General features: G+C 52.3%; 1 protein-coding gene across 1 annotated transcript; it reads left to right on the plus strand.

Moving 5' to 3' along the window:
- Window positions 1-177: 177 nt before the first annotated feature.
- Window positions 178-8,499, plus strand: SEC22B (SEC22 homolog B, vesicle trafficking protein). Its single transcript, XM_037404360.1, has 5 exons — window positions 178-336; window positions 633-742; window positions 5,422-5,582; window positions 5,915-6,061; window positions 6,454-8,499. The coding sequence occupies exons 1-5, from the start codon at window positions 262-264 to the stop codon at window positions 6,606-6,608; spliced, it is 648 nt and encodes a 215-aa protein (XP_037260257.1). The 5' UTR covers window positions 178-261; the 3' UTR covers window positions 6,609-8,499.
- Window positions 8,500-12,242: the final 3,743 nt, after the last annotated feature.

Below are 12,242 nucleotides of genomic sequence, written 5' to 3' on the forward strand. Positions count from 1 at the left end.
GGGGCGCGGTGCTGCGGAGGGGGCGCGGCCAGGATGGCAGCGTGCTGGTGCCTGGTTCCGGCAGCTCTCCGGCCCCCAGCCGCGGCCCCCTAGCGGCGGGGCCCTGTTGCCGGCCGGGCGGTTTCCTCGTAGCGCGGCCGGAAGCGCCTGTGCGGGCGGTGTCGGCGGTGGACCGGATGTTGCGGCAGCGGCTTCCGGCTGGCTCCGTGGCAGGGGCAGGCGGCGGGCGCGGGGCTGAGCGGCGGCGGGCCGGCCGCGGAGATGGTGCTGCTCACGATGATCGCCCGCGTGGCGGACGGGCTCCCCCTGGCCGCCTCCATGCAGGAGGACGAGCAGGTGGGGCGGCGCAGGGGCGGGGGGCGCGGGCGGTGGGTCCGGCCCGCTGTGTTCGGGAGGAGCGGGCGGGGGCGGCCTAGCCGGACCCTCGCAGCCCCTGCTCGCGTGCCGGGCCGCTCTTGCCCAAGCGTGTCCCGCCCGGTGGTCGCGGGTGGGAGGCGGCGAGCCGCTTCTGCGCTGTGGGGCTATTGCTCTCCCTCGGGCTGAGCTCGGGACCCCCCGGAGCCTCCCCGCCTGCGGGCGGGCGGTACGTCTCCGGTGGCAGCCGCCCCCAACAGTCTGTCCTCCCTTCTCAGTCGGGCCGCGATCTGCAGCAGTACCAGAGCCAAGCGAAGCAGCTGTTCCGCAAGCTGAACGAGCAGTCCCCCACGAGGTGTACTCTCGAGGCAGGAGCCATGGCTTTCCAGTGAGTACCTCTGGGCATGATGGGGGAACTGGCTTGTGATGGCACTTCTGGCTCAGGGTGAGGGTTTGTGAGAGCCTGCGCTGCCCAAGAGATGGCGAGTTATTCAACTGTCTGTCCTGCCAGCTGAAGTGTACAATAGCTGCTTGAAGGGGAGAGTGTGTGAGTTATTTCTTGGCCCTGCTGTCCAGCACTTGTTTCTCAGCCAGTTTCACAGTTCTGTCTTTGCTGAAGACGATGTGTGTTCTGTTCCCTTTAAGGTTTTTCTGTTTGTTTGCACCCTGTAAGGTACCTACAGTGCATCTTCTGTACCTTACGTGTCTTGTTTTGTCTTTAGAAAGAGATGTCTTTTGTAAAAACAGTCTTAGCAGTGCCCCATGAGCTTCTCTTGCGCAAGACTTTGGCGTGTGTATCCCGTGGGAGTGTAGCTTTCAGTGTGTTAAAAGCACATGGAACGTTTTTGATTTATTTCTTTCTTATTATTTCCTTACTATCTGATAAACTTTTTTCTTTCAACTTGTAGATTCAGTTTTATTGTTGCTAAATGCATTGGATGTGTTTAATTCATTTCCTAAACTGTTTGGAAACTGTCAACTTAAAAGCATTTCTGTCTTTCTACAGTAGTACATTAACAAGGGAACATGAATATAAAATAATGAAAATTTACAGAGCGTGCAGGTCAGACATCTGTCATCCCTAATGAATAGCAAGGGAACTGGAAAGGCAAGTAAATGGAGGAAGGACTGACAGTCAATGAAAGGCAGGAGAGCATACTTATGTTTGAGAAAGTAAATGCTTCTTTACATGACATGTAATTACCTAACAGGATAATACTTGAGAACTTAATCAAGCCCAAGATCTTGTCAAGAATCAGAACTATGCTATTAGCAGGAATAATTGTTAGAAGTCTCTGTGATCAGCTGCCACGTGAGATTGCTGAGGCACAGTTGTGCAGGTTTGCCAGCAATGGACCAAGATTTCCCGCACTTGGCACCGCTTCTGCCATGCTGCCAGCAGCGAGTTTCCTCTCAGTTCCCAAGCCCTGGTGACCAGGTGCGTGTTTATGGGTGGGTGCACGGGAGATGCAGTTTGGATGCAAGGCAAGATTGCCTTTAGGTCTCTGTTTCTATAACAAGGGCCCTTGAGCAATTATCCTGCCCTGTCCCTTTCTTCAGAGATTCAGCGACATGAAAAGACAGGAACGGGAGTTTTTTGTAAGGGCAGTCTTTGGCAAAAGCCATGAGGTTTTCAGAGCAGCTTTTCTTGTGCTTGGCTTACATATGATGACTGCAACAAGATTTTTTTTTATGTCTGCTCTCTTGGCTTCTGGTTGCCTTTGATAGGGAGTCATAGTGGTCTGAGGATGGCCCTGATTTAAATAGACTGGCCATCCCTATCTCCTGTCGGGTTTGGGTGTGGTTGTCAGAGTTAACTGCAAAGTGCTGCTCTGCATAGTCTTCTTTTTAGTAATTAAAACTCTGTAATTTAAAAAAATCCCTCGCTTTAAATGTTGCCGTGGCACTGCATGGGTGTAGCTCTGACTCTCAGTGAAGCCTTGGGAAAGAGCCTGTATGGATCCTAGTAAGTCCTTTGCTGTGTTGCTTCCATGACATGAGCAGAGCAATGTCTGGGAAGGCTGTGCCGCTTGCAGTGCCCAGGAAATCCAAGCCTCTTAACAGTGCCTGTAATGTCACCACTGACGAGGTGGGAGGGCTTGGGCAAGCTCATATTTTGACACAGCTGTTAAAGAAACAGCCAGGGCACCTGGCTGGCAGGTAGGCAGGGCAAGGAGGGTTCCTCCTTCTGTGTTGAGTTCCCTGAACAGGTTCCACAGGCAATTGACAGCTGCTGCTGCAAAGCACTCAACGGCTGCCTCCTGTAAGGTGGAAAATTAAGGCAAGGGCTTGCATGAAAAGAATACTTTCCAATCAAAAAATGTTATGAAACGTGTGATAATGGTACAGGAAAGGGAGGAAACGGGGGAGTTTGAGATTTAGTGTAAAGTAGTGGTGGCTGATGACCATGCTGTTCATTAATGCAGCACACCATTTTTTTTTCTGTCAAATCAGAGCTCTGACTGCTGAGGGCAGCACAAACCAGGGTAGAGCACTTTGTGGTGCGGGAATTAGAAGTGTTGCTAAGGGTATTGCTGAACTTGCTGAGGTGGTATTGAACGTTTTTAGCTTGATCAATTCAGAGAAGAGCCTAGTCTTGCTGAAATGTGAAGCTTAAACTATGACCACTGAGGTGATTTCTGTCAAATGTAATGTGTAGGCTTTGGCACCAAAAGCTGTGTCACCCTTGCAGCTGCAGCACTTGGCGTACGCGGCTGTGCAGGTACGGGAGCAGCGATGCAGTCTGCTGTGCTGTCAGTCAGCAGGTGACCTTTGGCTGCTGAATGGCTGAAGTAGCTCATACCTGTCATGTTGAAAACAACCCTTGGCCTTTGCTACTGTTACCAGGGTAAAGCTTTTTTCTCTGAAAACGTTCAAGGTAATCGTAAGAAACTTACTGGCTGTAGTTGGTGCGCAGAAATCTGGAGTACAGAAGTTAGCAGTGGCAGGTAGCATTGCCTGTCCCTTGTGTGTGTACAGTGCAGAGCAGACGGCAACTGGGTGCTGCGCTGATGCTTGGAGGCACACACATAGCGTGAAACTGAGAAGCCCAGCTGTGTCGGAACTCTGCTCTGAGGTTGAACTGCGGCTGACAAATTGTCTGGATCTGGGACAGGATGGGGTGTGCTTGCTCTCTGTGATGCTGACAGGTCAACTTTAAATCCAACGTGTCTCATGTCACATCGTGGGAAGAGCAGGTGGGAGATACAGCTGAAGAGCTCCAGGCAGGACCTGCTGGCCTGAGCAGAGATAACAGGGCCGTACCGGCGGGACATGCTCCTCAGGCTGCTCTCATCTTGGAGGTGCTGCTCTGGCTCTGAGGCAGTACTATCAGAATTCCTATCTGATACAAGTTTCTCTTATCTCAAAAGATTTTTCTCAGGTCTTGCTGTTCATGACAGTGACTAAATCAAGCTCCAGGTGATGATTTGTGGCAACTCCAGGCTGTCAAGCAGGTCTCCAAGGGTAAAGGGAAGAACAAAGGCATGATATACTGTAGGATTAGTCTTACACGCTGATGCTGCCCAAGCTGAGGGACATAAAAAGGAATAAAAGTATGGGCTCGTGGGGACGTGCTTGTGGAATGGATTACAGTGATTGGAGTTTCTGGCTTCTGGTTGAGGTGGATGAGTTGTTACTTGAAGGCTGGCAGTATTTGCACACAGAGCATATAGGGGCAGGAGAAATGGACCTGTTGAGTATCTGGAAAAACAGTGGGGAGGGGAAGGAAATAGTTTTGTAAGCCTGATGTGCCTATTAACAAAATTTTAAGCTACTTATTTAACTACGGTGCACTCGTAACTGGGTCAATTCTTTAATACGCTGTTAATCTTCATGCTAACTAGACTGCTACATAATGGCATTATGCAGAAAGTCAAAGGAAGGTAACATACACCCTGAATAATACCGATAAACATTCAGAAGTGTATGCAGGGCTATGTACCATCTCTACTCTCTTGGTTTCAGTGGAAATAGTGTTGCCTTTTTTTTTCTGTTGGCTTAAATAAGGAGGCAAACACAGCTGGGAATGCGCAGCAGCGGACTTTGTAGGCATTGTAGCAAAGCTTAAATAATCACAAGGTTGGTTCTATCTTATCCCTTATTTCAGTAGGCTTTTTAGCTGAATTGTAATGAAAAGCCCCTAGTCCCAGTGCTGATGGAGGCACTGGGGCTCACACTGAAACAAGGTCAACACTAACCTCTGTGGACCAGTAAGAATTAGATGAGGATGGGGGTGGTGGGAGGAGAAGAGCAGCCCTTCACATTCAGCTGCAGGACAAACCAAAGAGCATTACACAGCAGCGTGCTTCAGCGCAGGTTTTGGAGCTCCTAACATTTGCAGCCAAAGAACTGGTAGCACAGCCATGCTCACCTATGGCAGTCCTGCAGGGGAGGTCACCAGAACCTGTCTAGCACTAATATCATTCCCCAGCTGCCTTTGAGGTCGTGTGTGGGTAGTGAGACACCCCACCAACAGGCTGCTGTTGGAGGGGAAGGGGGTACCCAGCCCTCCAAAATGGAAAGCAGGAGGTGGCAGTCACCAACTGGCTTTTTAGCGTGCTGAGACCAAATTCTTCTGCATCCCCTAATCTCAGGGCAGAGCTTTCTTTTCGTGGGCCTCAGGTTCTTGGCTGTGCTGCGTTGTCTTAGAGCTGTGCTGGCCACCTTCCCCTCTATTCTGCTGGCAGACTTGTTGTGCTCCCCTATTCCTGACTGCAGGAGGGAGGGAGAGTGTCCTCTCATTTTTTTACTCCAAAATTATAATCATTTTGTTGCTGGTATTTTGGTAAGCTAATGATATTCACAGGCCAACTTTTGTCCCAGTGAAGTCAAAGTTCAGGGCTGTTGGCATGGGTATAGGGTCTGAGGCTACAAGAAAATTTCTTTTAGGTAAAGAAAAATAAGCCATCACTTTGTCAGAGGGTTTACACCTGATCCAGACACAGCAGACTTGAAGTCCCTGTACCCAGTTTTCATTGCCTCATAGGAATAAAGGTATGCAGGGTGGTGTTTGATGGGGTAGGTTCAGGACTAAGAGATTAATGCTCTTTTCTGCTGTTCTTTTAGCTACATCATTGAGAAAGGTGTTTGTTACCTGGTCCTGTGTGAAGCTGCATTCCCCAAGAAACTGGCCTTTGCGTATCTGGAAGACTTGCATTCAGAGTTTGATGAGCAGCATGGCAAGAAGGTGCCGACGGTCTCCAGGCCCTATTCCTTCATTGAATTTGGTGAGGTTCCTCTTGCTGTGGCTAGCTAGGAAACTTGTAACTGGGGGGGAGCGGCAGCCACAGGGTCCTCTCCAGCCTGGTCTGTGGAATTGACAGTTCAACCTCTTCTTGGCCCTAGGGAAGTGGGTGTTTTGAGCAAGAGAATAGGGCAGTGGTGGGGAAAAAGTAAATGTCCTTTGATTCAGATTTCCTGCTTTAAGTCTCTTGTCCTTGCTCCAGTGAATATATTTGCGTGTAGTCTGCTGGCTGTCTCAGCAATACTCCCACTCCTCCAGCAGCCAGGCTGCTCTGTGTTGGGTGGGATTCCCTCTGATAGCCCCCTCTTGTTCCAGACACCTACATCCAGAAAACCAAGAAGCTCTACATTGATAGCCGCGCGAGGAGGAACCTGGGCTCCATCAACACAGAGCTGCAAGATGTGCAGAGGATTATGGTGGCCAACATCGAGGAAGTCTTACAGCGAGGAGAGGCACTTTCAGGTACAGGGAATGGCCGGTGGTTGGCATAGGGTTCCTTGTCCCCTCGGTCGGCTTTGTGGGTGGAGCATACTGGAGGGAAGGGCTTGCTCATCCCTGAGCTTCCTGAGAAAAGCGATGAACTCAGTAGGTGTTTTGGTTGGGTGGGTTGCATCCTGAAGCACCTGGCAGGTGCTGGTGCTTCTTTTGGGCGAGACCAGCATCTCACTGGCATGGGTGGCTTTCATCCCAGCAGGACAAGCACTAGAGCACTGCACATGGGCACAGGCCAAGCTGCCTTGTGAAACTACTGCGCTTCCAGCTGCTTCAGAGAAACTTGTACAGTTAATGTAACATTTGGGGAACACCTGGTTGGGTCGATCTTGATTAACTTTGCTCGCCTTTCCCTTTAACAGCTCTTGATTCCAAGGCCAACAACTTGTCCAGTTTGTCCAAGAAGTACCGCCAGGATGCGAAGTATCTGAACATGCGTTCCACTTACGCCAAGCTTGCGGCCGTAGCTGTGTTTTTTATCATGTTGATCGTTTATGTGAGATTCTGGTGGCTGTGAGCCGGTTGCAGTCACGGAAGAGGGAAAGCCGGTAGCCTGGCAGGTGTATTTGTGCAGGACACTGTTCATGGGGGATGTGCATTAGAATCCACACAGGACCATCACCTATATGGGACTGTCCTGAAATTGTTAGGTGACGCCTGACTACTATATCTCTTTGTGAAGCCTAACAATAGGTGTAAAGGCTTGTTGACTACAGGCTTTTCCTCTGAGGCAGTTTGCACTGGCTACTGCAGAGTTTGGCCCCCCACGCCCCCGCCCCCCCTACCCGGGGGCGCACTCTGGGAGCTCTAAGTCAGTGCAGTTTAGCATAATCACATTGTACGTCCTCCTGTTGAGTAGCTCTAGTGGGAACTGGACTCTAATGAACATTCCTTGTGTTGGCAATGTTTGCTTTTTTAGAATCTGGGTCTGCAGTTATGTTTTGTTTTTTTTTTTTTTTTAAGAGAAGACTCCCCTGTTTGATGGCAAATACTGCACTGTACATATAATAGCTTTCACTTCTGTCAGAATAGCTATTGTTGAGTTGTTTTCTGTGTCTGACATCTTGGCTTGTTACACTTTAAATTGCTTTAGGAAGAAATGGATGTTAAATTATGCCTTAAGATACATTCTGTCTAGTACTAGGAGGGGCAATGAAAGGCTTCTATATTGCTGATTCCTACAAAATTAAACTACAGGTTTGTAAGTGTCCACTTTCCCTCTCCAGACAGCTGTGTATGACGGTATGTTTCCATTTGAACAGGGTGTGTAATTCAATGCTGTTGGAGTGGGCACAGCGCAGACTATGTTAGCAGTCTGTGTTTTTCCCTTCTATCTGCAGATTCACTACATTATTTCCTTCCTTTTTATAACTGTGCTTTCCTTACAAAATGTATCAAAACTGCCAGCATTTCATCTCTGATGCTTGTTTTCTTTCTCCCTCTTTCCCTCACCCAAAACAACCAAAAAACCAAAACTCTGAATGTTGTTGTGAAGAAAAGGTAGTGTTTCCTTCAAGAACACTTTAACTTTACATGAAGGATTCAAAAGGATAAAATAGTGGAATCCATTGGAAACACCACCTTTTTTTTTTTGCTGTGGTCACCCTCTCCCTACCTCACTTGGGAAGTTGAAACTGTAGGTGAAGAAAAATTCATTATGGGGCAATAGTATATAGCTTCTTTCTTATGGGCCAATCTATATATTTCCAGTGTAATGTGATTTTTTTTTTAAAAAAAAAAAAAATTGTTTTGGTCCACCTGTGCTAAGAATAATGTTTTACCAGTCAGCTTTTGTTTTTATTTAAAGAAAAAAAGAAAAAAGAAACCCCACAGCTCAGGCACTCTTCTGCACTCACGTGCCTGCTGTTTGGTAGGAAGCAGGCAGTGTCACAGAAGGAAGTTTCAGGACTCCTCAGCACCTTTTGCAAGCACATAATCTTGTGTAGTTCTGCAAGTATAAACTGTGACCTGGAAATGTTTCCTGCCACAGGGTAGGAAACAAAGAGCCGTTGTCCTGTCTGGGAGGACTCCCCAGCTTGGCACCACGTTGGGCTGGCAGGGGAGCAGTTAGTGTTCATCCACCAAAAGCGTAGCAAATCTGATCTGCCATGTAGTCTAAAACTCTCTGGTTTCTGCATGATGCCTCCAAGTGTTACTATGTAGAATGCTTTATTATTATCATTATTGTTATTTTTAATCTTTTTAAGTGGTGTCCCTAACAGGTGAATATCCCAGTGATGTAGGTCTGTGTCATGTAGGTGCCAAAAGGTGAGCAGGCACCAACTATATGTGGATTGTTGTGATTGAGGGGAGTGACGTTTCTGCAGCAAAGGGCAGCTCAGTGAGCAGTTGCCTCCTGCAGCCCCAGTGTCAGCAGTGAAATAAACGCTTCTGAGAAATCCCCTCTGAAGCGTGGAGTTTCCAGCGTCTTGCTTTTGTGCTCTCAAAGGATGCTTGCTTTGCTTCCAGGGACACAAGAGGGTAAAGGCCCGACAGCTGAAGCCACCTGGGATAAGGGCTTGTTTTTGGAGGCAGAGCTAGTTGAGAAATATGATCTTGGCCGTTTTCTGGCAGAGAGGCTGTACTGTGGTTATAGCAGCGATCTCTTCCATTGCCAGTGTGTGTCTCTGCCCGCAGGACGCGGGCAGGCAGCCTCCTCGGCCTGGGCAGATTTTTTTGTGGGGGCAGTTCTGTTGTGATGCTTTTCACATGGGGGACGGAACAAACTGGGAGCAGGGTACGTGCCCCCCATGGTGTGTGTCAGTTTTAACAGGGCACGCCACTGCAAATGCCACTTTCCTAAAGGGGAAGGCAAGGAAGACTCTCCCGCAGGCCAGCACGGGGCTCCAGGGAGCACTTGATAAGTAGATCCCTTGGTGAGTTCAAAGTACAGGATCCCTTTTCCTCCCTTGCGTGGGGCAGAGGTGCTGCTGGTGCTCTGTGCGAGGGAGGTATGGGGCTGGGTTTTGTTTTGCTGGGGGCTGCCTGCGCCTCCCGAGCAGCCAGGTGTGAGGCTTGTTGTTCCCATCCTGCTGCGTGGGGCAGAGGGGAGGAGAAGCCATTGCTGGTTTTGCCCTGCGTTACCTGACAGCTTGCTCGGGCTGGGCTGGTTGAGCACCTGTGGGCTCAGGGACGTGGCTCCCTGCCCTGGTGGGCGCAGGGTGCAGCCCCACAGAGCAGGGGTGACCGTAGCTGTTGGGTTGCTGCTGGCTCAGGATGGTGCTGGCAGAGGTCCAGAGCTGGCCCGGGAGCCACTGCCTGCAGATTGCAGTACCCGCACGGAGCTGATGCACAGTGCAGCGTGGTGCCCAGGGCTGGGGAGGCAAAGGGGGGCTCCTCCCGAGGGCACCCCGACCTCCTCCCAATGCCCTGGCTCCCCCAAAGACCCACAGCCTCGCTGGGCCTGGGCTGCTGCAGCGTGAAGCCAGGAATCTGCCTGCAAGGGCTCCGGGACTGTGCTGCACAAGCCTGTGCTGCCTGGCCTCATCCTGTCGCACAGCTGGGGTGCTGTGACCAAGCTGGATGGTGATGCCTCCCAGCAGGGACCTTGCCTGAGTCTCCTCCTACCCAACACCCACCTCGTTTCTGTTTCTGAGCTGCCCCTCTGCCTGCAGCTGCTCTAGAGCAGCCTTTTCCTACTGGGTTCCCCTGCTAGGGGTCCCCCCAGTTCCCATGCCTGGTCCCCTCCACCTGGCAGAGGCATGTTGAAGAATGGCTGCAGAAGCGTGGCCTTAGAATCTCTGAAGATCTGCACAATCCAGGCGTGGTATTAGAATAGGCCTGCAATCAGAATTGTACTGAAGTTGCTGTGCTGAAGTTAACAAGAAAGGTAGCCCTGAGCTATTCTTGAATCCTGAGACCAAGTCATTATGTTGTGCCAACAGGCTGTGGCTGTAACAAGCTACAGCTGCTGGGAAAGCAGGTGCAGGGCCAAGAGAGATAGGGACCGGTATGGGAATATGGGGAGTAACAAACTACAAGGCTGAAGCACAGCAACACAATTAGCTACATGGATAGAATGCTTATTTTAGTCATGATAATTAGGGGTGTGAGAACCGTGCGCATTTAGAGACTACTAACCAATTTTATTTCTGCTTTACGAATACACATGTGTATGGGTTCTATATAAGTAGTGTTAGAAACTAATAAAGTTGAGCAAGATGCATAACTCATATTGAGCATCTTCTTGACTCCAGCAAACCCTTCTTCCAACACAGGCAGAGGGGCTTCATCCCGTGCCAGGCACGTGTGGAGCAGGAGGGAACGCAGGATCTGGGAGTAGGGCAAAGTCCTGGCACAGCTGTAGCACCTGGGCCCCCGGCGCTGCGGGGTTTGGGGGGCAGAGCTGGGCTCTCCCGCGCCCCACGGCATGCCCATTGCTGCTGGGACACCCTTGGCATGAACAGAGAGCAGCAGGGTGCAAAAGGAAAAAGGGGATGGTACGAGGTGCCCCAGGAGCTGCTCTGCTCATCGTGTGAGCACAGACTTGACAAGCCTTGTCACGTGAGTGATGGTCCAGAAAAGCTGTCAGGTTGGGCTCTGTTTGCTGCTGCCCCTGCTCAGCTCTGGTCTGGGCACCTCGGGTGTCCTTGTGTCCACAGGGGTGGCTGGAGGGACCACTGGTGGCCATGCCCACCCTGGCCCACCACAGGACTGTGATGGGTGGCTTACACTGCCAGGCATGCTGGTGCTGGGTGGCAGGGATTTTTCTCCTGAGCATCTGAAAAGCAAAGTAGCAAGAGCAGACAGGCAGAGCTGGTTCCTGGATGCTGCCGAACCTGCCATGGGTGAAGAAGCACAGCGCTGCTGAGAGGAAGAGGGCGGCAGGATGGCAAAGGCTGGCAGGGTGCTCCGGCTACTGCATCAAATACATGGTGGGTCTCACCTGGTCCAGGCTGTGGCTGTGCTCTGCACTGTCACCACTCCTGGGAGCAGCTGTTTGGGTGCTGCAGCGTTTCAATTTCTGTCTTCACTGGGGCACCAGCTGTTTGCCCCAATTTGACCCAGCTCCTCGCCCTCGCAAACCCCTCTCTCAGGCAGGTTTTCAGAAAAACCCCACTTGCAGCTTCTTTCCCTCTGGGACCCCAGAGAAGTTTGACCCTGGGTGGTTTCCAGCAGCTGCTTTGCCAGGGATGAACATCCCAGAGGCGTGGAGGGGCTGCGCCAGCATCCCTGCAGCAGGGCAAGTGCCAGCCCTGGGCACCTGGTGCCGGGTAACTGCCAGGGCAGCAGGGCTTGCGGTTCAGCCTTCGAGTGCCCCAGTCCTTGTCCTCCCTCCTTTGGGCACCACTGAGGGGCCGCAGCAGCTCTGTCCCCTGGGGGGCTCGGGGGGCCGCAACAGCTCTGTCCCCTGGGGGGCTCGGGGGGCCGCAGCAGCTCTGTCCCTTGGGGGGCTCAGTCCCACCGGGGCCAGGGAGGGATGCCCCGCAGAGCTGGGCAGGGGGGCTCAGGAGGTCGCTTCCCCCTCTCCTCGTGCTTTGCTCCACCGCGTTGCTGCCAGAGTGACCTTTCGGGAAGGAGGATGTCAGTTTGCTGCTGCCCGAAAATGGAGGCTTTTCAGATGGCGAGGGGCTGGGTGTGGGTCTGGCCGCAGGGAAGGTGGCTGCTGGGACCAGCCCTCCCCACGGGCCTGAGTCAGTGCCAGGCCCGTCCCGGCACCCCCAGGGTTCCGTGCCCCCCATCCGGCTGATGCAGCTGGGCTGGTTCCCAGCCCCAGGGCAGGACACCAGGCACCTGCCCAGCCCCCGGCAGCCTCCTCGCTCTGTCCCCGTTGGCCCCCCAGACCTGAGCCCTTTAGGGGTCCCTGGGGGTCTGGCTGCTCCCAAGCCCCTGCGGTGCTGGAAAGAGGTGGGGCACAACCTTCCCGCAGCCGAGGCTCTGCCGGTGCTCCCTGGACAGCCTCCAGCACCCAGCTGCCCTCGAACGTCCCCAGCGCTGCTTCCCCTGGGGCAGCCGTGCCACCTCCGTCCCCCTTCTCCCCTGGCGTGGGCACTCTCTGGGTCCCCCGTGGGCACAGGGGTTCCCCGGGGTTTGCCGGGCTGTGCCCGCAGCCTCGCAGCATCTCGCACGGCTGCTCCCAGGCGGCTGCAGTCATGCCTGAGCTCACAAACCCGTGGGGGGGGGGGGAAAGCAGAAGTTGGGGAGTCCCTGC

This window comes from Falco rusticolus, chromosome 11, assembly GCF_015220075.1.
Source record: "Falco rusticolus isolate bFalRus1 chromosome 11, bFalRus1.pri, whole genome shotgun sequence".
NCBI lineage: Eukaryota > Metazoa > Chordata > Aves > Falconiformes > Falconidae > Falco > Falco rusticolus.